General features: G+C 39.7%; 1 protein-coding gene across 3 annotated transcripts; it reads left to right on the forward strand.

Annotated features, from left to right (window-relative positions):
• The first annotated feature begins 133 nt into the window (after positions 1-133).
• Positions 134-27,238, forward strand: ZNF652 (zinc finger protein 652). Of its 3 annotated transcripts, none has more exons than XM_072414741.1 (7): positions 134-328; positions 9,815-10,907; positions 12,370-12,396; positions 17,751-17,898; positions 20,741-20,856; positions 21,581-21,725; positions 23,052-27,238. In XM_072414741.1, the coding sequence occupies exons 2-7, from the start codon at positions 9,945-9,947 to the stop codon at positions 23,564-23,566; spliced, it is 1,914 nt and encodes a 637-aa protein (XP_072270842.1). In that variant the 5' UTR covers positions 134-328; positions 9,815-9,944; the 3' UTR covers positions 23,567-27,238. The 3 variants fall into 3 exon arrangements, with proteins under 3 accessions (XP_072270842.1, XP_072270844.1, XP_072270843.1); XM_072414742.1 differs by lacking the exon at positions 134-328 and adding an exon at positions 387-521; XM_072414743.1 differs by lacking the exon at positions 12,370-12,396 and having other exon boundaries at positions 136-328.

The following is a 27,238-nucleotide window of genomic DNA, read 5'->3' on the forward strand; positions in this document are numbered from 1 at the left end:
GCGCATGTGCAGAGTCGAACGCGGCTACGCGCGCATCCCCCCCCCCCCCCCCTTACTGCGCCTGTGCTGTGAAAGTTCTTTCGGCGTACCGAGGATCTCGCTTCTTTTCCAGACGAGTACGCATGCGTGGAATATCCCAAGGGTGCTGAGCCAAGTCAGGCGCGCGCCCCCGGCACGGAGCGGGCAGCGGCCACGTAGCTGCGCGGCGCCGGGAGCGCGCACGGAGGGGGGCGCTCGGTGTAGTGACGTGAGCGGCGGAGGAGGAGGAGGCCGAAGACAGGAAGGAAGCTTACCGGGAGCCATGGACCGAGACACTCCGGGAGGGAGGGTGAGTGAGAGAAGGGAATGCGGGCCTGGTGTGTGCAGAGAAAAGCTGAGGCCTGCAGAGGGGGGCAGCTGCTGCCTGTGAAGCCTCCAGGCCTGTGGCTTGCTAGGCCGCACTTAGCAATGATAATATTAATGCTGCAGGACTTCTATTCACAGGAGGTCAGCTCTGCTGTATACAACGCTTTATTTAGCAGGTAGGCCGGGGCCTAGGGAGGGGCAATAGAATAGCTGCCCTAAGCATTCACTTTTATGACTTACCCCACCCTGCCTTCTTACCCCTCCTCTTGCTTAGGTTGCCCATACACCTAGCCATGTATTCTCCATGTCACCACACACATCATGAAGCAGCTGTACAATTACATGGGCAGTGTATGTAAGACCTTGTACTACACCCCTTGCATTGTTTTTGATTATTCAGCTCTCTTGATACATATAATAGGTAAGGATTGCAAACCCTCATCATTGGGAAAATCTGCCTTCTGTTTTCTGTCCCAGAAAGGCAACAGGAAGTTGGGTAAATCTCCCAAAGTGAGGGTGATTCCCCTTTAAAGCCCCAATGATTGTCAGCGGGGACAATTGTAAGCTTTGTATTGGGTGACAGCTGTATGGAGAGGGGAAGATGAGCTGCAGGAGTGACAGTAGCCATCATTGGTGTGCCAGATCTACAGACATTCCCATTGATCACCAGTATGGATATTGAATCACATATGGGGAGTCGTTGGTTTTGGGGAGATGGTTGGGGTGATCTCCCCAATAAAGAGAGGTCATAGAATGACGACCGCCATGTATGCAACGTCTGCATGCTCACCTGAACATGGTCCGTGTGCTGCTAGGAAGCCAATAGCAGAAATAGAAGTCAGTGCTTTTCTAAAAGTAGCACAAAGCATCTTGGGTCTAAAGGCTGTGCGTCATTAGGTGTTGTCATCCTGCACGTAGAAAAAACCTGTCCCTGATATAACGTGGCGGCGTCATGCTAGTTTATGTAACAAAAGGGTCAGAATAAGTAAAAGTTCTCCTATTTTAAAAAGTAGTATTCCTAGTGATCTAGTGAGAGAGGTCATGTTTATTTAAACTCTATTTGGGTTCCTCCAGTGCTTGTTAAGGGGTTTCTTGAGCAATTTGTGCCTCAAATAGTTTAGGTGGCACCAATCGGCTATCTGTGGGGATGACATTCTTCTCACTGGTCAGCAATTCTTCCTACTGACCCACTATACTAATATACTGTGAGCTGTGGATACAGCAATTATGCTGAGAGGGCATGGCTCCGGTCAGCTCTCAAAGTATGGAGGTACTCTGCCTAGGCTACGGCTCAGGTAGGGTATGCTCAGTTTTGGGAAGCTTGTCCCGTCAGGAGCACCCTGTATGGTTCAGGTAAAGAGGCCCTAGTCCCTTTAGGGACAGGACCATGTAGGACACCTGGTGCACTTTTTTGTGTGGTACACTTGAGCACTTCACTTTTTTGTTGCACCGTGTTTTTTTTTGGAGTGTTGTTTTCGACACCATGAGAAGTTTCACACTGCGGATCTTCGATAAAAGAAAATTACTGAGGAGCTGAAAGTTGTTTCAAGAGTTTTCCCTCTGTTAAAAAGAACACTGCTCTAAAAGCTGCAGGTGAATCTTATCTAGAATGTGTGTGTTCAGCATGCTTAGAATGAATATATTTATTTCCTGTCTATGGGAAGAAATAGCTAGGGGTTATACGCAATTAAAAGTGATGGATTCCTGAGCAAGTTGAATAACAAGTTTATTACAGATCGGTGTTCTTCTGGGCCTTTTCAGTTCCGTGTACCACCCTGCACTTTTCCAGCTGTTTTTAGGGCATAAAACAAGAATGCAAAGTACATTGTGGTGGGAGAAAGTGGACAGAATTATAGGGGGTTACTGGTCATTCCTATGACAACATCAACAACTGGGAGCACTAAATTTGTCATGTTGTCCTACTCACTTTTTGATCACCCGTCTACAGCGACTCCCCACCCAGTTTTTGGCTTTGAGAAAACTCTGAAGATGGTGTTAGAGACTGAAGCAGGGTTGCTGTTTTGAGCTATGGTACTTTAAAGAGACTCTGTCACCTTTTAAAATCTACGTGTTACATGCAGTGTATTTTTATAAGAAAACCCATTCATAGTTTCCCTTTTAGCTAGAATAGCAAATATTAGACCTCAGCCCAGGCTGTTGCCCTTTATACTGCCCGGTGTTTTGCTGCTTTAGTCAGCATTTACTTTCAATTTTCTTCTTGGCATAGGTGAATATTCACAATCCATAGAGTTGAATGAGACAGCTGGGTCGATTTCTTCCATTTACCTGTATGGAGGTCGTAGCCATCAAAACACAGACATTGGGAAGAAAAAGAATAGCAAACACTCTCGAGCTCAGCGGAAAGCCAAGCATTGTGTTTGGGAATAAGCTGAGTCTGAGGCTTGACCTTATCTATTGTAGGTGAGGGGGGTGGAAGATATACACAAGGTTTTCTATAAAACATACCTGGTGTTTAAGTTATCTAGGTGGAAAATAATACACTTTCCTATAAACTTCCTAGAAACATTTGTCGGTGGCACTGTTGCTTTTATTATACAGATAAAAAAAAAATGTAGGCAAAATTGAATGAAATCTATACACATTCTTATGAATGAACACATTTCTGTCATTCCTGCCTATACCTCCAGCTTTCTTTTTTCTGGGCTATCGCTGTAGATCTGAGATAGTTTTTCAGCAATAGTTAATGTTTGACATGGTACAGAAGCCTTTTTACCCCCAGAAACAAAAGCCTCATACAGGCGCTAGATTTTCTAAATTAACATTTGGAGAACACTGAATGACTGCTGCGGTTTTATAAGGAGGAGGACGCAGCGGGGTGTCCTCCAGCTTCTCCTTCCCTCTCTATAAAATGAGCAGCCCTTTCTGTACGGCGCTCCTGTGTTCGCTCTGTTGCTGGAAGCCATCACTAACATTTATGTCCATTTGTGATAACACCTTTGGGAAAATGTTGTCTTGTTGTTCTTGAAACACTGACCCAAAATTTATATACTGGCTGTGTTCTTGATCATTCAATATAGAGACTTTGTAAGACAAGCAGGCAGTTGAGCTGAAGGAAAGTACAGCTCTTGTCCATAGTAACAGTCAGGGTTTATATGATTATGTAAACTTCATTTTTGAACCATTGCTCATTGATCCTTTTATTAATAGAGTCCTTTATGTGTGCTCAGAAATAGTAAGGGGCTTCAAAAAAAAATTTTAAACAATTTGATAGCCCCCATGTTTTTGAAGGGAGATTCATATTAAAATGTAAAATTAATCCTTGCAATGTATATGAAGCCTAACATGTAGGTAGTAGTCCTGTTTTTAAATTGGTGATAATGGAAAACGCTGCTCACTGGCTGACACATGGAAAGCCAGCTTAAGGTCTGCTTCAGTCATGCCTCAGGAATCATAAACGGCTCCTGGCAGCTGACACCTTGCCAGCTGTTTGGGTACATTAGACATTACACTCACTGCCACCCCAATTCATTCTCTATGCGGCTGCCACGGGGAGATTCTACATGTAGAGTCCCCCCAAAGCAACCACGCCACAGCCTCTTGGCCAGTGTGAACATGGCCTAATCATTTGGGGTTTAACATGAAGATTGTTTAATACCCACAAGCTGATCCATAATTAAAATCATTATTAGCTCATATCCTAAAACAAACAAGAGAAATTCAAAACTTCTAAATATGATTATGAATGCAGCAATCGAGCGAAAGACGTTTCATAGTAAAGAATTAGAAAGATTGTTCCTACTGGCCCCTTACTGGAGGTGGAGGCTCCTGCTTTGCATAAATAATTTATTCAGGTACACATCCTAACTTTAGCACATTTGCTTTGTTTAGTGAATTACACTGTTATCTCAACAAATGTTTTTATTTTTTTAGCTAGAATAGCTTAAAGAGGACCTGTCAGCTATTTAATGTACAGCGCTGCGTAATATGTTGGCGCTATATAAATCCTGTTTAATAATAATAATAATTGACCACCTGAATAATCCAAGGCTTTTGTCCGTTTCAGAAGGACGGCACTGTCGAGCCCTGCAAGATTTGTAGTCTCATAGAAGTTGTTAGACCACTGTTACTGTAATGCTTTGAGTTTCCTACATTGCAGTCACATTTGTTTACCTCATCTTTTGTCATTATTCATATTTTAGCATATACAGATACTTGCCGCTTGTGTCAATGAAGCCTAAGTACTTTATGCTGGTTCTACATGGTGTGTGTCATTCTTGGTTTGCATACAGGACGTATAATTTGAGACATGAATATTTACATGTGTGTTCATTCTCCATCCTATCCTCAAGTATCAGGCTGCACCTTGTATTTCTGATTCTGTATGCTTGTCTTTAAAGTTTTAGTAAGGTTTCAGAGAGAAGAGATATTCAGAAGGTTCCAAGCTTTGTGGCATATTTATAAATCTAGGTCAAATCCAGGCTCGTTCATTAACCATAATTTATTTTAGGTTGCTAGGGGATGGATATTTTAGGCTAAAATGCTATCTGTGTAAAGGAGTTTTATATTTTTTTATTTGTATTATGGTTATATGTAACTGGGGAAGGGAGACAAACTGCTGCAAAACCGAAGAGGTGCACATACCTTTCTGTAAGACCCAAATCCCAGGCCGTCCTGGTATACAAAACTCTGACACCTTTGTATTGTTGTATCTGCCCCCACACATTTCTAATGGTCCATCAATTTTATGTTCCGCTTTAATGGTCTTTAAAAGGAAGCCACATGTGAGATTCTCACCTGGGATAACCTTGACTGTTTGTATCTTGCAAGAATCATCTCGTGTGTACTTGCTTTCTTATATCTTAGAGATATTAAAATGTACTCTACTACCCTGGTCTGCCCTCTCCTTGAATCTTTTTGCCTACTCCCCCTTTATGGATTTAGTTTTTATTAGGCATAGTATGTCAGGAAAATCGGGGCCCAACCCCATCACATGTATTGCAGTGCAGGTCAGTTCGTATTAAGCTTTGTGGTGTAGTGTAAGTTACCTTGTGACACGATGTGTTAGGGCAATGCACATGAACAGCAAAGTGTAAATAAGCCGTAATAGATTTCATGTGGTGATTAGTGTATTGTTAAATTCTGATAGCGGCACGTCTTGTGTATAGTAAGGATGTATTTTGTCCCTACCCCTGAGATACGTGCCCACCTCCCATTCCTCTGTCACAGACACTTGCTCTGTGTCTTCTGGGCCTAATTACACATAATTCTAGAGGTTTGCTTAAGACAAAGAAAAATAAACTGCCTGAATTTCAATTTGTCTTTCACCCTTCTGAAGTCAGAAGAATCTGCAAGTCGATGGAATAAGCTGGAAAACAGGTAATGCCAGCTGCGGGAGCTGAAAGTCTTCCCATAGGCTCATTAAACAATAAATTCTGTGAACTAATATGTCTTTTAAAAAGGAAATTTGGTTTTCGCAGGATTGTGAAATTCCCAGCTCCTTTAGTCTTTCAGCCCCATTGTGGCATTTAAGATTTCGGGCTGACAAATGGTCTTCAGTTGGCCTGGTGCATCATCATCTATTGTGACATAGCGATCAAGAATATCCCAGATTAGACCATTGTTAGGGCTGTTGAGGTCTTACATAGAGGGCTCCTGATAAATACTGTACTTCTCAATGGATTTGGAATATTGAACTTTCCTGGATTAGGTTTTGATCAGCATCTCTGTATAGGAAGAGAGCCGTGTTATTCCCAGAAATGTTTTAACCTGGGTGGAAGGAAGCTTTATGTAGGTGGTGGTTGCTGTATTGTGTCCCAACTTTTCAGTAACCACCCCAAAAACAGCCAGATGGTTACTGAAAAGTGCCAGGTGGGTGCACCCAGCTAAAAGGGCCATTTAAGTCACACGGTATAGACTGATTGTATAATCTACACACTTTGTAAGTGTCAGATCCAAATAATTTATTTTATATCCATTCTGGTAAGCCCTTATATTAAACAGCTGACTGTAAATCTTAAACATGTTGGAGGTTAGTGCAACTTCAGATTTTTGTTATGCTTTACTGTACTTGTGTTTTGTTAAGGCAGTCCACTCATTTTGGTAGCATAAACATACAGTTAACAATGGGCTAAATGGGCCCATTTTGTAATCATTTTTTTGACTGGTGTTAGGTGACAGCCGTGCGGCGACAACTTTTTTTTTTCCAGATGATACATGCAGCGTCGGGGAAATGGACACCTACATACAGTTAAATTAGAACTGTACAAGTGTTCTTTTTTTTTTTTTCAAGCAGTTGTTGCTAAAGTAAAATTGAACCCCTCTACTGGGGCAGCAGATTAAAAATCAAAGGTGTGTTCAAATGGGGTCTTGGACTGTTTTGGTGATAGAAGCAGGTTGAGCTTTATAGCTGGCAGGACTTTCTCCTTTTCCTGTATGTATGTATGTATGTATGTGTGTTTTTCAGTAAATGGTTTGCCAGTTTCAGAAATTCCCTGGAATTGTAGATGTGCAATTTTCCTGATCTGCACACAACAGCTAAATGTCTGCTAAGCTTGCTGAGTGTTCATTTGACCTGTATACCGGCTGGGGAGGAGCACATATACACTCTTTTGTTCTTCTAGGAGTGGAGAAAGCTGCTTTGTAAACACTCTGTGTAAACTTGACAATGCAATGAATGCTATTAGATTTGTTTTTTTTCTCCTTTTAATTTATACTTGCTGCAAAACCAGCTATTATTTTGTTTTATTTGGATTGCTAACATCCACCAAACCACATTTAAAAAACAAAATCTGTGTCTCCCGTTGGGCGGACAAAGTAGGACATGCTCTGCTTTTTTTCTATCTGTGTTTGCATGGTGGGCTATGGGGATATACTGCTTTTAGGTTGGAAATAAAAGCAGGTTTAGAGTACTGGTATATCTTGTGAACACACTTTTCAGAGCTGAGTGCAAAACCAAAGATTACCTACAGAATTCATATATGGGGGTTTCTGAAGAAAAGGAAATCCATTTTTATCTTTTTCATCCAGTTTTCTTTGGGGGCATTCAGTGTAGTGATGTGGAGAGATGCCCATCTAATAAAACAGGTGAGATTTTTTATGTTCTTGACAGACTAAAGTCACAAAAAAATTTTCTCATAAAAAAGGCCTAATTATGAGGTCACACCCCAAGACAAAATTTCATTACTAGGTTGTGCCGCATAAGATACGTGTAATTGGGGTTATTTGTCCTGTGCTTGGCGAAGGTCTGACCTCTTGTAAAGAAAAGAATAGTCTGCGATGTGAGCTATTCTAGCAGGGAGGTCTTTATTCCTGCGTACCACCATTGTTTTCCAGTTGGAGGCCAACTGTACTGCTAGCCTCCAAGCAAGTTGGGTTTTCTAAAATGTCTTTTGGAGCCCATGAACACAGACACTTTTATTGAGCAGGAAGGAAAAAAACAAAAGGCCTATTATAATACCTGCCACTGACAATTGCTTTTCCACACATAAATTGGGAGCCTCACTGAGCATCACCAGCAGTTTTCATCCCACACTTTGGGAAAACACGGACAATAGTGGTTGTCCTGATTTCACTGGTAAAGACCGTTGTCTACTCAATATTTAATTTATTGCAAATGCAGCCTTCTTTATATTAAGTGTTCTCCATTGTTACTTCTGTTTGCCTTAAGCACTGTCAATCTATTCCTTTGTGCCCAGCTGACAGTGTCCCTTTATGCCGAGGAACACGTCCCTGTTGTTTGCGGTGCAGGTGGGGCTGCGTGCATAGCGTAAGCTTGTGATGTCCATAGAGCTGCATTTAGAATCTGCATCTCGAGACTGCTTGGTCTCCCTTTGATTGGCCCATCGGTCTCCTGTGACATTTCTCTAAAGGCTGATATTGAATTTCGGTGAAGAACATCATCTGTGATTATTCTGTTAAACCCGAGTAGCTGCCCTGCACTGTAGCTGTGGAAATACATAGCTGCTATATATTCTTGGGAGGCTTTATGCATGAGCTGTGGGATAAAGCAAAATTACCTTAGTTACAATTCCTTTGTAAACAAGAGGTTTGTGTGTTACATCCCTGTTTGTTTAATAGAATTGTTCCATTTTTTGCAATACAGCTACTGACCTGAAGGTTAAAGGTGAATTCTAGCAAAAAAAACAGATTAAACTCTTATTGTGTTATACCGTATGCAACGTACATAGTCCATGGTAGTGAATTAAGTAAGTTACTGTGGCTTTGTGACAACCGCATTCATTTTCTATAAAATGTTCTTGTCTTAGCTCTGCTGCCACATGGATATATGCAGTGCATTTTTGTTGGAGCTGTGAGAATTACATAAAGGTCATTTCATACTACACATTGACATATGATGAGTGGAAGGCGAGAAATGTCTCCTTTGTTGGAGTTGTTTTGGTATTCAATGCTTTTCTGTCTGTAACAAGTCTCTTTGCAAACTGATCAGCTATATAGTATCATATGACACAGCCTCTGCCTTCAATTTCACATAGTAAAAGTATTCTGTAAAAGTTTTCATTGTATTCCATTTAAAGACCAACTAAACCCCAAAAGTGGACGTTCGAATAGCAATCAGGTTGATAAATGAATGCAAACAGTTCATAGAAGTATAATCATAAACATAATTTTTTTAGACAATATGTGTTTGCATGCTGCACTGCATCTCATTGACTCTCTTTTCTAAATTCAGCCAGTGGGAGGATCAATCAGATGTCACCATGTGATAAACAATATATTCCAGCCTACATTTCCTATCATGATTTTGTAGTGGCAGCCATGTGTCTTTATGAGGAGAAAATGGTGTTACAGAAAGTAGGTGGTGAGCAAATACTTATAAATAACCGTAATCTACATGATTTTCTTTATTCAATTATGGCTTTAGCTTTTGTAAATCTAAGACAGATTGTTGAAGTTGGTGCCAAATTTGTGAAATGCTTTTGGGTGTTTGTGATTGACCCAGGGTGACAGTTTTTATCTTGTAAGATGTTGAGAAAGATGTAACCATTTTTTATAAGTGCTGAAATGCAGGGTTTACTCTTCCAATGGTAAATGGTGTAAAGTGGCCTAGTATCTGTTTTTTTACTCTGCCCTGATTAGTATTTATATCATGTATATCTTACTAAACCTAGATACCCACCAAGTGATTGTGCATATCTGCTAAGCATAGTGCTACCACTGAGGAAGCCCAAGCCTCGGTGAAACGCGTCGGGTTAACGATACATAGGCATGCAACACAAATTACACTTGGCTGTTTGATCTAAATAGAGATCCTATGTCTAGTGCCCCATTTGGCCGGTATTGCCAGTATACTTCTTTTGGCCTTATGTTTTTATATGGAAAAACTGTGATGATTTATCTTTTTTCCTTGGGAATTATTATGTATTATGAGAATTTATCATTAATACAACATTTGCCTAAAAACCCTCCTTTACTCTGTTTTGTTTTTGCTTAATTTTTATACGTGTACTTACTTTTATCTTTTTTTAACTGTGTACTTTTTATTTTCTAGGCAAAGATCTCTATTCTCTACAAGTAATAGACTGGTCTTGGTCCCTGGAAACCCCAAATGAAAACAGTCTAGGAAAATCTCTTATCAAGGCCTTTCAATAAGCGTTCCTTTCATTTTGTGAACGTTAATAATGTTGCGTCCCTCAAACCTTCAGCCTGACCCGATGGCTCAGGCAGCCAACTCCTGCCAAAAACTGCTAGATGTTCGCCCTCCAGATGTTTCCAGCATGGGTTTTGACGACCCCTTACGAGTTGCTGTTCCACCTCCGTTTTACCACAGTACAAATCAGGAGATTGATTTGTCAAACAAGCAGTTTAAAAGAGAGACAGGAGGACCTTTTTCAGTTATGATGGACACTAAAATAGGCAAACCTCATCTTCTTGAACCAGAGCACCAGACATTTTTTAGGGACAGTAAGCCAACCAATGAGGTGCCGCCTGTTAAGGGTGAGCGGCAGAATTCTGGAGAATCTGAGGACGACGATGATGATGATGATGACGACGACGACGATGATGAGGAAGAAGATGAGGATGATGTCAATTACAAAAGAGAACAGATAATTGTAGAAGTAAACCTTAACAACCAAACCTTAAATGTTTCCAAAGGAGACAAAGGGGTGGGCAAGGATCCTTCTCATATGAAGACCAGCAGCGACGAGGAGGGAGGCGACTCTGGAGATGATGACCCCGACAGCCAGGATGATGAAGAAAACGATTCTCACACAGCTGACAACCAGTCCAGTATGGAGCATATGAACCGGGACCAAAAAACTGAGAACTCTGACATTGTGGGCAATGATGGGACTTCACTTTCCAACCCTCAAAATGAGCAGATTAAAAGTGAAGAGGCTCCTAAGCGTAAGAAGAAAACTCCCAAAGATCCTAAATCTCCTTCCGACAAAGGTAAAGGTGAGGAGAAGGAAACCCTTACATGTGACAAATGTCCACGGGTTTTCAACACGCGGTGGTACCTGGAAAAGCACATGAATGTTACACATAGAAGGATGCAGATCTGTGACAAGTGTGGCAAGAAGTTTGTCCTGGAGAGCGAGTTGTCTCTACATCTTCAGACAGATTGTGAGAAAAACATTCAGGTGTGTACAGTTTTCATGGTATTATTCATAAAGATTTAAATCTTCCTTTCCCTAAATTGTACTAGTTTTCACATCCTCTGGAGCCTTTTTTTCTTTTCCAGGGTTTACTTAACATTCTCAGGACACATGGAAGTTTAGCATTAGGAGCTATCAAAACTAACTTGGGAGGAAGTTGGGTTGTAGTCCAAGAGAACTCAGTCTTTAGCACTAGCTTGATGCTTGACTGCTTCTGCACGGTTTCTTAGAGTCGGGTCATTCAGCATGGGTGTAATATAGTATTCTGCCATACAGGCCATGACACCAACTTAAAATTATCTTCATGACCTCTTACCTTAAAATGGGAAATATTTACATAATGTGGGACCGGGTCTAGAAAAGAGGGAATATCTGTTTTTTTGAGTTGCAACTGGAAGCTAAATAGTTGCCAGATGTTATTGTGGGGGACAATTTTAAAGCCACTGCCTAGCAAACGATTTCCCAATATTACCTGTTTTGTCAACATAATGACAAGTGAAGGAAAACATTCTTAGTGAGACAGAAAAGGGAAAAAGAAAATGTGATTTTCTTTTCAGCGTAGCATTCTCCCATTCAAATTTACAAACACAAGGTTTTGACATGTGGTGTGATTTATCGTGCATGTTTTTCCAATTTACTTGATTATAATTGTCATCACTTGTATTTCTTATGGCCAAATATACGTTCCTTATTTTCTTTTAAGCTAAATTCTGGAATAGGCAATTTTGGTTAAATACAAGATGCATGTATGTTTTTATTTGGATTCTTTTGTTTGCAATGTACCTTTTTGATGTGCAGAAGCTTCATGTAAAAAAAAAGTCCAGTCACCGCTGCTCTTTCTTATGCAGTTATGAAGTGTTTGTGAACACGTAGATGATTAACATCTTTTGTGGCTATTGATGAACATATTTACAGTTTTTGTGTCCAGAGCTCAACTCCAAGAATAATAGCCACAAAGGAACTTCTGTAGGAAAATTGTTTGCAAACTGAAATGTTTTTTTGCTCATGGCAACCAATGTGAATCCTTGACATTTCCCCAAATTTGGTCTGCAGGAATGACAAATAAAACTTGATTGCCATCAGCCCCAAAGCCTCTTTGGCTGCTTTTGGACCTTTCTCAATTGGGTGTATTGCATTATAAAATTCAGTTGGTTGCATCTTTAGTACAGTTTCTTAGCAAAACACACCTGCCCTATGGATGAGTGATAACACAGAGAAAACACCCCGCACTGAATGAAAAAATGCTGGGTAAGGAAGGTCACTGCTTTGATCATTTAAAGAACCTGCAAACCCATTCCCATTTAAATCTCTTTTCTACTTTGCTATTATATGTTTGAGTTGACCGTTTTAAAAGACAAGCTGCCTTTCCTCAAAGTTTCCTCTGCTTTTTACTTTTATGATGGTCATCATGAAGACAGCATGTGTAAAATTTCTTTCCTCCAAACAGGGTTCCTGTAATCTGGACCCAAAGATGGTGAGTAATAGCAACTGGAAGCAACCTGACGGTTCTATTGTTGTACTTCTGTTGACCAAACTAGTTTACTTTGCATGTAGTTTCCTTGTGTTTTCAAGAAAAAGAGGCTGGGAAGGAAAATACTGCAACTCGCCTCTTACTGCAGCTCATCTCCATTTATAAGTAGTCATTTATTTAAACTTATCTAAAAACATATATCTCAAATTCTGGAGTCACAACTTGTATATTGTGAAAGGAATCGTAAAGCAACCTATATAACTTCAAAACCTTTGGCTGTCATGTATTTGGCTTCAGCTTCTGGATTGGCTAACTACAAGACAGCAGAGGTATACCCCATAGTAAAAATGTCAAGTAACAAATCCTTTCGCTTTCTCTTCTGTAATTCTGACAACATATTTGTCAATAAATCAGATTTATGAGTGCCGGTTAAGCCCTAAAATGAAGCCGACTGTCAGCCTGAGGATTTTGCTAATTTGATACTGTAGCTGATAGATGTTAACACTTGTTAACAGTATAAAGCTGTGCCCTGGGCTGGAGAAAAGAGTAGGGCTAGTACACATAGGTGGATTTTCAAGACAAGGCTGATAACGTAACGGATTTAAAGGGAATTCAGCACCTCATTGGTCATAGAGATAGTTTGTTCTCTATGTGTCTTGAGTAGTTGCAAATAGACTGGACATGTTGTTAAAGATTGAGATTAAAAGTGCACTGGTTATGTCATGTGTATTAACAATCAAGTGCATCTAAATACGTTTATGGATGATCGTAAGAGCAGGATGCCATACAAGTATGTGCAGTTTTTTGGGACCTCCAACCGATTTACCATTCAGCAGAAGGCACAATTGGCTCTTCTGTTTCAGGTTTTGTCTTTGCCCCATCACAATACAAGGAACAAATTCTCATTTGTCTAGGGCAGTGTTTGTCAACCTTTTTAACATGAGGAAGCCCTTGAAGTAACTTTGAGGCGTAAGAATCCTCTGCTATAAATACTTTATTCACAGCTCGCAGTATATTATCATAGTGGTCAGCAGGAAGAATGTTATCTATAAACAAAAAGATTTTTGGTGGAATATCGTTAGTATTAAACCTTATTCCAATCCACTAGAAAAATGTGAGCATTTTATCCAGCCCAGCAATTAATTTTTGTGAGAATTAGATATGCACATTTTGTTTTTGTTGACTTTTTGCATGTTAATTATTTGGTAGCAGATTTGCTGCTTAATTATTTATGAAGTACCTCTTTGTGAATGTCAACATTAATAAGTAGTCCCTAGAACAGGTCACTTATTTCTGAAGCACTACTTCATATGAACATTTGTTGCAAGTACTGCTTCTTGTCATTAAATGAATTCTAAACAATATCTTTTACTTGGACATAGATTACTTGTCGACAGGCCTTTCCAAAAAGGACATTTAAGTCATAAATTTAGTCAGGAGGGCTGTGCAACCACTCCGGTTCTGTTACTGTCATCTCCCTGCTAATATTTTTGGCTCCGATCTTGTTTACCTTTGGATGTTCCCACTCAAATATGATTCCAGTGCAACTCCATCTCCAATGTTCACCAGAAACTGCTAGCTGGGATAATTCCCCAGAAGTGATCACAACTGATAAATCAGTATTTGGGTATAATGTCCTGGAAAATATAGCTAAGGATAAAACTTTTTTTTCCCATTTTTGGTTATTTCACATCTTCTAAAAATAGGTAAATTTATGAACGCTTATTAGGTCGGACAATATGGTGGCCCTTGCATTCTACAGCAAGATCTGCTTTAACACTTCTGGACTTAGGGGGACTGGTGGTAATGACATTAAGGGGGTATGGGGGGTGTTTAGATGTTTTACATTTGTGCAGTGCTATTTATTACGTTGAATTAGTTTTATGCTTATCCTATTTTCTGTTTGTTATAAATAATATAGTGTTGTCAATATTTTGTTGTAAATGTTTTTTGTTGGGTTTAGTATATATGTTATTTTCCCTGGCCTGAACACTTATCAGTTCTCATTTGCTTTAGGACAGATGTAAAATCTCTGCACACAATAAAAACCTGACGAGTTAGATGCTCTCCCAGGGCAAGTGTGCACAGGCATTCTTTTAAAGTGCAGGGTCTGCTTTTGAAATTTGTGTTTGGATAGCTTTTATGCTGTTTAAAGCACTTTAAACCCTGTAACCAGGGTTTAAGGTATGTTCCAAATGCACCTCTCCTTTACTCCTCTTGTATTTTGTATCTCCTTTCCTAAAACATTATTAGTTAAATAAGTTGCACAGTTATGATTTATCTTTAACAAACAGAAGTGTCATCTAAAGATTGCCAAAATTTTCCCTAGGTGTACAGTGTATACCAATGGTTGTAAACCTGCGGGATTTAAAGCTCAGCAGCGCTTATTAATGCAGTACTGAGCCAGTAAACTAGATATGGAGTTTTCAGTGGGCTTTCATAGGCTAAATCACTATTTACAGAATGTATGAGCCCGCTTTGCCTATAGACTCACAGTAACATTTTTCTGAACTCCTAGTTTGGCTGTACTAATATCATTTTAGGATGGGTAGAGGAGATATATTTATGTAACTGCATAATCCCTGTGAAAATTACACAGCAGACGTGTCCCATTAACCAGTTCCAGGGGGATTCTGATAATTAGACTTTTGTTTGCAAGTCTGCTGCTCTGTGTAAGAATTACGTGTCTACTGTAGGTAGTCAGGAGATTTGTCATCACCATTGGTATTGTTCTGTGAATATTCTTTTGATACCAATATGTAGTAGCGTATACATTTTATATATTATTTCCTTCTTAAATATGAAATATATATTATAAATAGGACAGTTTTTTTTTCTTTTTTATCCTACCGTTGGAGTGTATGGGAAGCCTTGTTGTCCCCATCATTATAGGGACATCTTTAGGACTGGTTTTATGGTTTCCCTTTTCCGTTACTGCCTCTTGGATTAGTTTTATTGTTTAGGATTTTCCCTTCCATGCACACAGCCAATATTTGTCTATATAGGTCCATGTTGTAAGGTGTTCAATGTGTGGACAAATAACCGCCCATTTGACATTGACATTTCACATGTGGATTAGGAGATGTTTGCCTTTGGTGGAAAAAAGCATTCAAGTTCCTCTAGTTTGCCTTATCAGCACAGCATATTGTAATATGCTGGTAGCAAAATAGGCCGTCAATTAAAATGATTTTGTCTGACAGTTTGAGTCATTCACAAGGTCATTCTGTCTGTACCAGATAAAGTGTATCTCATGTGAACCTGCATACATGTGCTGCTTGTGTGTGAATATCCCAGATTTATGGATGGTGAATGTATTTGCCAGTTAAAAAATTATTGTGACCCCGGTTTTACATATTCGTTTGTTGTAAAAAAAAAATAAACTTTAGTGGGGAATAATTGGTAGCTTCAAGTTTTTTTTAGTTGTCTGGGTCCAAGCTGAGGAGATTCATTCTCTCCATTTGTATAGTGACTGTTGTCAGCGATATGTTATTTTGCATTTGCCTCTGTAACACAATGTGAGGTCAAATCTACCATTTAGAAAGTCTGTTCCGCTGACGAGGAGGGTTTTCCCTCACTTAATGATTCCTTCTTACTTTCTCTTGTGGTACTTGGATAGGAGAGAAAGAAATCAAATCTGTCCAGTGGGATATAGGAAAAGAATAATGTGGATTTTACTTTTTCCAGATTCAATTCAAAGCAGAAAAAAAATATTGTTTGGATGTAGATGTAATTTAATCCCTTAATAGCTGGGGATTTTGTGGATTTCATGGTTGGATATAACGTTCCGTGTGACAGGTTCCACTTTTCCTTTTGATGTGAGTTACCTAGTCTGCTCTCAGTACCTTGAGGCCTTTCCGACTTGCAGGCAACCTCTGCTCCCATTCAGCTGTATGATTGCAATTGGGAACCACTTTGTGCTTGCGGTGGAGTTGCTGCACAGTTCTTGTAAGTGATGTGTTCCCTCTGGTACAAAAACACAAGGGCACGCAAAGGTGTTGACCTGTGGTGATGTTTGCCGCTTCTAGGTGCATAGCAGCTGTTTTAGACCACAAGTCTAGAAGGAGTCTTACTGTTGGTGTACATTCACAATTTTAACTGGTAAAGAAAAAATGGTAGCATAGTTGTATCATTTCACTATCAGGAGGTTTAGTCTTCTCCACAGATAATGTTTCCAGTTTATTGGCGTAAAAAGTAATTGGGGCTGATGTGGAAATGGGGGGGAGATATGTCAAGGGTCTTATTTTTTCTGCACCCTACAACCTGCCCTCAGATTTTGTCTGATGAAGTCAATTTACGGCCCTGTGTTTTGTTGTTTTTATTCACAGTATATGAATTCTTATGTGCCACTTCTTTACTCGTTTGCTTTGCTGTTGTTTAGACAAAATAAGGCTTGGGGTACAAAGAAGAGATTGTGGGAGTAAAGAAACCTTAATATTTGGCACAATGGCAGCAATAATAAACCTCTGCAAGTGACAGGACACTAATAAGGTCCAGCAAGTGCCCGGGCCAACATTAATAACCCCCTTTAATATGACAGACAGCAATGCTAACTCCCAGCTTGTGACAGAACCAACAATGATTACTTTTAGCAAATTTCAGGTCTAACTATACCCCTTGCAAATGTTAGAGCCAGCAATACCCGCTAGCATAAATCCTATATCCAAAGTTCATCCATTCGTTGTTCGGCCAGGCCAATACAGGTGGTTAAAAATCTTGAACCCAGAGGAGGACCATGTATAGATGCAGCGAAGGAGTGTGGAGAGGTAAGTTTAAGTACCTGTGAACAGGCTTATGAACATTTGAAGACCGGGGTTTCTCAACCAGGGTTCCTCCAATGATTGCTTGGGGGGTCCTTGAGCCATGAGCAGTTTGTGGTTCTCGGGTCAGGCTATCTGTAAGGGTGACTCACTGACCACCACACTACTCTACCGTGAGCTGTGGATAAAGTAATTATAGCAGGGTTCTCTAAATTCTGAAGGTTTTTCCATGTTAAAAAGGTTGGGAAAGGCTGACAAAAAATAATGGCAGAATTTTAATTATGAAGGTTTTAATATTTACCTATTTATGTTACAAAAAAAATTTAAAAATTGTTGGCATTCCGATTAAGTGACCTGTCCCGATATCATCTAAGGCATCCATGTGGAAAGTTTATAATGCAAAGTACAATAAATTAACTTGTTTGGTAACCAAAAAATATGAATTGATCAGTCAAGTCTGCAATCAGAAGTCATTTTTTTTAAACAGCGATTTTCACCCAAGAGGTCATCCTGCTTAATATTTTTGTTTGTTTTGCAGTAGTTGGTGCATTTTTCTTGTCTTAAAGCTGGAAATTCTGATTCCTCTGCTCTTATCTACAGTGTATCACATGCAACAAGACATTTAAGAAACTCTGGTCCCTCCACGAGCATATTAAGATTGTCCATGGTTACGCCGAAAAGAAGTTTTCTTGTGAGATCTGTGAAAAGAAATTCTACACGATGGCCCATGTCAGAAAACATCTGGTTGGTAAGTTGTCTGCCTGCTCACTGTGGGCTCAGAGCAATGACTCAAAACTCACTGAAATAGTACAGAACTGTTATCACTACATACACAATGGCATTAAAGAGAACCTGTCGTTGGGTAAAAATTGTTACTCCAGTTACAACTGTAAAAGAGGAGGAATACGTGCCATGTGGGAGTAAAATCTTATTGCTGCTTTTGCACCCAGTTGAGGACTGAAAATGTATACCAGCAGCACCCAGAACTTTTTAAGGGTTAGAAGACTAAACTTGCTGCTCACCATAAATAACTCTCAGGTCCCTACACCCCACTCCTGTACAAATATTTGAGTAGAGTTTTCCTTTGGTTGTATACTTCTGTTTCAAAGTTTCATGGAGGTTAAAGTTGTGTCCTCCCCCATTTGGGTTAACGTACAGAAGGATGTTCTGGTACAGGGAGGACAGCGGTGTTGGGTTTACATCTGGATCACACAATGCCTTAGGTGGAATTTCTATGAACAATAATTTACTATATGCGATCACAGACAAAAAGAAAAGCCTTTTGTTTTGTTTTTTTTTTGTTGTTGAAAATGCTTAGATAGTTAAAATGTATTTCATATTCCAGCTTTATGCTTTCTAAGGCTAATTGCATTTTGAATATTTATTGATAAGGAAAAGTAAAACAGCTACCATTTTTATTTTCAACCACTAGATGGAGATATTTCATCGTTGTTTTTTATGGAACTTGATCTATACGCAGCGCATACTGATAGATAGCGTGCAGCAAATAATCACATTCCTTTAAGGCTGGGTCTACATGAACGATTTCAAAAAGGCATATAAACGTTCCTAACACGTTTATATGCACTTTTACAAGCGTGTTAAAGCTTAATTTTAAAACACTAAAAAACTTTTATAAACGCCTATGATACGTTTTACCGCGAATTGCCGCAATTTTACATAAACGTTTATAAAAGTTTTACTTTTAAATATGTGTAAAAAAAATTGGACGAGGCTTTAATGTTAAATTATTTTAATAAATGAGTGTGTGTAACAAAACGTTTTTTTTTTTTTTTTTTTTTACAGGTTATCCCAATGACAGGATGATTCCCAGGGCTGCAATGAGCACAGCCCTGGAAATCCTCCTGACCCTGATTGGCTAAGGAAAGGGAAATCCTGATGATGCTTGAGCTGTCTTTAGGGTTTCCTATTTCTCAGCCAATCACAGAGCACTAGAGGTGAATGGGCACAAGTCTCCCCATTCACATCTAGTAAAACCTCAGCCAATCACAGAGCGCTGGGGGTGAATGGAGAGGCTTGTCCTCATGTAACCCCTAGTGCCCTGCGATCCCTCACTGTCAGGAGGATTTCCAGGGCTGTGCTCATTGCAACCCTGGGAATCATCCTGTCATTGGGATAACCTGTAAAAAAAAGTTTTGTTACACAAACACACACACATTTAATGAAATAATTTAACATTAAAGCCTCATCCTATTTTTTACATATATTTGAACCCTTTCAGGGAATGAGTAAGGGGTTTTATGTACCTTGTACTCATTCCCCAGGGTGGGGTGCCGGGAGTCTCCTTATTAAAGGGGGCTTCCAGAGTCCAAAGTCCTGCTAAAAATGTTTATAAAAGCCCCCATTGTTTTCAATGGAAGCTTTCAAAAAAGCTTAAAAACGCTTGAAAAACCCTCCATTGAGTTCAATTGAAGCATTTCCAAGCATTTTCATGCGTTTTCCCTTGTTTATCCAGCATTTGAATTTTTCAAACGTTGCAATCAACCTTTAAGATAACGCTGAAAAACGTGCCTGAAAGAAAACGTCCTGGTGTAGATTAGCCCATTGGAATGCATGGGGACTTCAAACAAGGGCTTTAAAAGCCACAGATTAAACGCTGGGTAAACAGTCCATGTAGACTAAGCCTAAATAAAAGTCATTTAAAGCAGCAGTCGCCAACCGGTGGTCCACAAGCCAATTTTGGTGGTCTGCGGATCTGGTCGGTGCGCCCCCCCAATGGTGTCAGGAGATAGACCCTGCTGGGAGGGTGTACAGCCTAGAGCCGCGACCAAGTCCCCTGTACAATCACAAGCTCAGAGCGATGGGCGGGTTGTGTCCAGAGACTCAGACCTGCGATGGTAGGGTGGGCAGGTTCTGGCATCATGACGTTACTCTGGGGGAAGTTTCTTCCCGTTTGAGTGACACACGGCTCCCTGCGCATGGATCTCCATCTATAATGAAAGCATCAGTGCTTCTAGTAGGAGTCTTCTGGGCTTTCATAATATTACCACTACCACAAGAGTTATAAAACCCCTTTTTATGAAATGGAGAGGTCAGATATGGGTGGCTCTTGGGTGCATGAGATGTAATTGTACCTACAGATGCCTGCTTTTTATGTCTTGTCGATTCAGTACTTAGAATGTAAATCTTCACCAACCTGACCAAATACTATCTTCCTAGTAAACAATATCGGAGGATGGCACTTGGCAGGCCGCCTCAAGGATACATTGCATCTCTCTCCAGTGTTTTCTAAGAAATGATCTTTTTGGAATTCATTTCTTCATGTGAGGCAAAACTTCTCTGCACTGTTATTTGAACATATAAAATGTTATTTTCTTTAGAATTTTTTTTTTCTTTCAGATTGTCTACGTTAAAGTAAAACTTAGGTTTTGCTTTTCCATTTTGTTTTTTTAATTCATACTAAAGTAAAGTTGCAGGTCTTGACTAGGTAGTAAGTAAGTTAGCCTTAGTCCCTAACTTGGCTAAGTAGTTTTCGGTTTTACAGTTTATAAATTTCTCCTGGAGTGACAACCTATGTAGCAGGTCTGCAAAATTGTTCATTTTAATTTTTCAATCTTCTTGTTATCCAGCTCATACGAAGGACATGCCTTTTACGTGCGAGACGTGCGGGAAGTCATTTAAGAGGAGTATGTCACTGAAGGTGCACTCCTTGCAGCACTCGGGGGAGAAGCCATTCAGATGTGAGGTAAGATGTCATCTGACCCATTTCTGATATCAGAACCTGAATTGTTTACTACCAGTGGCTGAATATAAACTCTGAAAAGGATTCTTTTATTTTGGGTAAACTTCTTGTAACCACCAACAAAAGTATTAAACTACTATCTAGGAACTGTTAGTGTGATGGTAGGCTTTAGTTTGTGGTTTATTTTACAATGAAGTCAGGACTGCTGACTATATTGACTGACTGATATGATTTCTAGATTAGTGACTCCAGTTACTCAGTGAATTAAATAAGGATGCTAGTGGTGAAGCTTGTACATTTAGAGGCAAGTCAGCGCTGTACTTTGTCATGGCTGTCAGTAAATATTCACACTCAGAGCCCTGGAGATAACATGTCCACAGACGCAGGTATCTAGAGCTCCTAGATGGCACAGTATGAGCTTTTACCAATAAGAACATAGTACAGTACAAGCCATGAATATCAAGCTAAACTCCAAACCAAAAAAAAAGTTGTCCATAGGCTTCCCTGGATGTTTTATATCCTGCATGAAAAAAGTGAAAATGCCTGTTGTTTAACATGAGAAGATGGCCTCCAAGGTGGGTGAGATATTACTAGAGTCTAGGCTCACTTATATAAAAGTTTTAAACTTTGTGCTGTTGAGTAAAAAAAAAAAATGATGCTGTTCCTAAATGTGGTGTACAAAAAAACTACATCTAATGTAGCTTCCTCTCTGCTTTTCTATCTCCAGAACTGTGATGAGCGTTTCCAGTACAAATATCAGCTGCGTTCACACATGAGCATTCATATCGGTCACAAACAGTTTATGTGTCAGTGGTGCGGAAAGGACTTCAACATGAAGCAGTACTTTGATGAACACATGAAAACACACACTGGTGAGCTTTCTCTCTCTGCATGTATATCATGTTTCCTGTCCAGTAGAACACAGGTCTTAGTTTGCATTTGTTTGTAGGTAAGTTGCCACATTTCATAGTAACAATAGTTAGGTCCTGAACCAAATCTTACTGTACAGTACATAATACTGTAACATGCAAGATTCTAGAGACTCTAGTTAGGCAGAAGCAAACCTTTCAGGTTTGTTTGTTTACTTTTATTGCTTCTGACTCCTAATGAGCAGTAACCTAAGAGTCAGGGAAAAGAACAAAGGTACAATGTTACTGGACATAAACATTCAGCTTTTCCTTCTTTGTTATTTTTAGGGAGATTAGTGCAGGAAGTTCCCTTTTCTCACCATACACTCACATAATATGATTCATCTGTTTTTATTAAAGGTTGTTTTTTTCAATTTGTCATGACTCAATATTAACTACCAGTCTATTATAATGTGTGCTAAATTCACAGTCAGAGCTGTCTTCTCAGGTTTCGATGGGCTGGGGAATGTTAAATGTTTTCTGTGGACACTTCCTGTATCTATCAGTTGCTCAGGAAGTAAGAATATTTCCCCCAAAAAATAAGTGGCATCTAACACCTAGTAGATGTGCTAACATGTCTGAATCTTTAACCACATGTTGGTGGAATTTAATCAAATGTTTGGTAAATGTTGAAGCTCACTGTATTTTTTTTATGTTCTGTAGCAGCTGGCCACAACTGTATTAGGGAAAAGACAACAAAGCCTATTCAGTTTAACATTCACTTGTCCACAAGCTTTCCTAATGAACTGATGCACATTTTAGCTGTACAAATACTGTTCATGTTTTGACATCTCATCTATATACAACATACAAAGAAGTGTCTGAAATGTGGGCTAATCCTTGATGTGTTCTTTTCTGTACTAGACTGCAGCTGGGTTAGCTGCTGTATCTGGTAAAAACTACGCTTAGCGTTTCTGTTTGCATCATAACTGATTCTTTCCTCATGCAAATTTGCTATTGTACATGTAGCTTGAATAGGTCAGATTTGTCTTTAAATGCCTTGGAAGGGTACCTAACTAACATCAAAAGGTTTCTGGATTTGCACACTAGGTGGAGAATCCAGTATTAGGTGCCAGATGCAAAAGTGTTGCATAGTTACTTAAGCAAATTTAGCAACAACCTGCAGTCTGGTGACCCAGTAGTTCAGTTGTTGAGGCAATGCAGACAACTGTGCACAACTGTTTGGGCAACAGATCTGTTCATTCCTACCACCAGCCTGTTAATCTCTGAAAAAGCAGTAATCTAAACAAGAATGTTTGCTAACTTCTGTATATGTATATTTTTTTGCAGGAGAGAAACCTTTTATCTGTGAAATCTGTGGCAAGAGCTTCACCAGTCGCCCAAACATGAAACGGCACCGTAGGACCCATACAGGAGAAAAGCCTTACCCATGTGACGTGTGTGGTATGCGCTTTCGCTTCTCCAACATGCTAAAGGCTCACAAAGAGAAGTGCTTCCGGGTCACCAGTCCAGTGGGTGTTCCACCAGCCTTGCAGATTGCTCTTAACAACCCATCACAAGGTGTCACTAACCTCCAAACAGCCCACATCCCTCCAAGCAGTCCTACGCCGCCTCTAAACCTCAACGCCCTGACTTCGCTGCCTCCTCGGCCCATCCCGCATCCATTTTCTCACTTGCATCTGCATCCGCACTCCCACCCACACCACCTGGCAGTACCGCCAGTCCCACATCTGCCTCCACCGCCAGCTCTGTTTAAGAGCGAGGCGTTGAACCACCGCGGACAGCCCGACGACAGTTTCCTACGGCACCTGGCAGAAAAGGCCAGCACAGGACAGCACCATTAATGCCGGTGGCAGGCTCCAAATAGCAGTGCCAACCTGATAGGATTGGTTCACCGAGTGTGGGTCTGAGCGAACATCGTACTGGCCAGGCTACAACTACGTGACGTGCCCTTGTACCAATGAAGGGCATATTAAGGGGTCATGAAAATGAAGCGCATTCAGACAATGTTTCAGGAAATGACTGTAGCGTAGAGCCGTGTCACCCCAGTGGGGTTGGCTGACTCAAGATCACAATGCATTATTATAACCTATAAATTATCACGGCCGTGTTATCGGTTAGCCCCCTACAGGTAGCACCGCAGAGTGGCAGAGGGGGGGTACAGGCACTAACCCTTTGTCTGCGATTACCCAAGCTTAAAACGAGTTAACAAATAACAGAACGCCAAGAATAAGAGCTCCCCAGACGGACAAGTTTCAAGATACGTTGGGAAGGCAAAGAACGAACCAATAGGGTCTTTTCGCTCCCTACTGTATACTAATGTCTGAGTCTGACCGTTCCTTAAAGCATTAAATATTTTTTTCTCCCCATCCCTTCACACTTCATGTTACATCCCCAGGAAGGCGTGCCATCAAATCTTGGAACGATTGGATGGCCCCTATATTGTATTATTTTACTACCAAAATTATTTTAGAGGATTTTTTTTTGTATAGGCTGAATCTAGTCTGATGTATTTCAACAAAGATGTGTAATTTTTATTTTATTTTGTGTAGCTGTCCCTCCCTGTTTTTTATAACCATCTGGAAAAGAGTTAAATCACAATCTTCCTTTTTTGGCCTTTGATAATACTTTTTGCTCCCAATTTGTAAAAGTGGTGTACATTTAGGACTTTTTTTTTCCCAACTTTAAAAGTGCAGTTTCTTTTGCTGGTTCTATAGGATTTCAGTTTGTCATACAACCACAGCTCTTTTGCAGGTTCTCTAGAAGGAGTTAAACTTTTTGTGTATATATATATATATATATATATATATATATATATATATATATATATATATATTTATATTAGCTCCTAGTTCATTAATGTGGAACTCAAAGCAAACCAAATACTTATATGGAAGCTTCTTATTTTGCTGTACAACACATCATAGCAATGTAGACATAACAGGCTCACTGTCTGGATAGTGAATGAGTGTTATACGTTCTGTTATGTAGGGTATATAAGAGGCTGATAACAATTCAAATTCAGGTACTTAACAGTGAATAAATTCAAAGTAATGAGTACAGAGTTGCCTTAATTTATATTTTCCTCTTGCCTGGATTTTAGCCTCAACTTTCCACCACAGAGAGCCATGTGAAGCTTTGATCTCTTCTCTGAAACCAGCAGTGAGAGATTTTTGTTTTTCAGAGGTATTAATATAGTCATTATTTTCTATGGTGCTGTCACTAATGGCCATCCTGCCCAATACAGCTGATTTCAAATAAGGGCTCAGGCTGCACACATTTTTTGGATTTTGGAAGGAGGTTCAACCACATCAAATTATATTGAATTAAATAGAAATGCTAAAGTTTTCCTTTTACATCAATTTCACAAGTAGTCTCTCCTTCACACCCTGAAATAAAATGTTCCAATGTTGGCACACATGGCCTTGCAACATGAACATGCTGGAGGACTTCTGTTACTTATGTATATAGGTACTTAACAACATGAGCTTATACAATCATTGAACTAGTGGGAAAGTTATTTTTTCTTCTTGAGAACCTACTGGAGTGGCGTTTCCTGGCATAACCAATTTTTCAGACCTTACGTATCAGGTACAGGAAACCCCACCATACTGCAGATGTCAATTAGCTGCTGTCCCTTCTTTCCATTTTAATGCTTACATTTGCAATTAGAGTATATCAGGCCTAATTGAACTTTTCAGGTTAGACATAAGGATGATGCCATTGCCTTGTTTTTAAAGGTGCAGTGTCTGAGACTATGAGCCTTGGGTCCTGTGTCATGAGACTACCCCAGGAGATCAACTTCAAAGTGCATTTCGCACTGTAAATTACACAGGAAAATATTTGGCATTTGTATTGGGAGGAACAGTGGTTGTGGCCTCTTGCATGACAAAGTAAAGTGCTTTCAGTGTGATGTGGCAGTGCACATTTATTATGATGCAACATTTTCTGTTTGCGCTGTACTTTTCCTGCAGGAGGCACTCAGCTGGTCTTTCTTACCACTCATTTTTGATGCATGTATATTCCAAAATTGGGACCCCTTTCATGTACAAACAGCTGGGAAACTGGTTATGCTTGGCATTTTCTTTCAAGTTCCTCTTCATTTTGTCTAATTGTAGCATTTCTCTCAGTATAAAACCAACATAATGAATTATCGAAACTGCACTCTTAAAGTATATTCCCTTTTAGTCAATGTTGAAAAAAAATAAGTTTTCTAATAAAAAAAAAATCATGTCTTTCCACCTGTCTCGACCACTGAAAAAAGTGAAAAAATTAAATAAAACTCTAAAGTACCAAGCACTTTAAAGAGAACTAGGTTGTCCCCATGGTGTGACATACATGGATGTGCTCTGATGAAATGTACTTGCAGATAACTGACATTTTAGGGAATGGCCTTTTTTCTTGTTTCCATCAGATATGTAGTTTAGAAATGTAATCATGCAATCTGACACTAAAATACTTTGTAGCAATGAAGGCATCAGTCCAACATGAATTGCTGTTTTAGTTTTGGATTGGCGTGGGTGGGTCTGATCACCCTCTTCTAATCTGAAGACATAACTTCCTAGTCTGCTCCTTTCCTACAGAGCACTGACTAAAACTTGCTGCAAAAGAATTCTGCTGCTTGGTGGGTATGAGCAAAGCTGGGGACCTTGGTAGTGCAATTTTATTATTAGAAAGGTGTAAGAATCCATTGGGTGATTCAACACTCCACTGCAACGCCAACCCAAAACTGAAATATTACTTTGGACGGGGATACCTTTGAGAGGGCACACAGGATGGGGAACCCCAGATGTAATTGAGGTGTTATAAACTGGACTATGTGAATTTATATTATAATATATTGGTTATCCCACAAACCTGCAACATTGGTAATAAAGGGCTTACTAGAGCTGGAGCTTTTTTTTTTTTTTTTTGGTTCAAAAAATTTTGTAACTTTGTGTTGAAATTGACAAGCCCAGTGTTAACATGAGGCCGTATTGATGAAATAAACCAGAGATAAGGTCACCTATTGTCTGATGTTAGTGTATGTAATGCTCAACCTTTTATTTTTCTAGTTTTTGATAAAATAGGGAAGTTTGAGCCCCTCTCAGGTTTTAAAGTTGCTTAGCTCTCAATTGGGCATGTTTATCATCACTTCCTGTCCTGCTGACAAATGTGTTCTTTTTGTAGATTTTTCCATCCAAGGATGAGAGGAAGTCAAAGGAAATATAACAGCCTCATATGGCAGTAAACGCTTAATGGGAGTTCTACTCCTTCCCCACTTTTTCCAAAACTAGAAAAATGTTCGACTTGACACTTTAAGTTCCCTGGGCTCCTGAAAAAAAGGAACTTTAATGGAGAAGGTGTGCCAAAAAAGGGAACAGAGGGACAGGTTCTCCAGCAGTTTGTAGGCTCCCTGCTGCAGATTTAGCAGGTCTTATTTCACATTGTGTCTTATGCTAGGCATACACTGCGATTTTTCCCTTAAAGGTCTGTATTGGAAAAAAATCCCATTAAAAATCAATTTTCAAACAAAA

This window comes from Pyxicephalus adspersus, chromosome 6 (genome assembly GCF_032062135.1).
Source record: "Pyxicephalus adspersus chromosome 6, UCB_Pads_2.0, whole genome shotgun sequence".
NCBI classification, from domain to species: domain Eukaryota; kingdom Metazoa; phylum Chordata; class Amphibia; order Anura; family Pyxicephalidae; genus Pyxicephalus; species Pyxicephalus adspersus.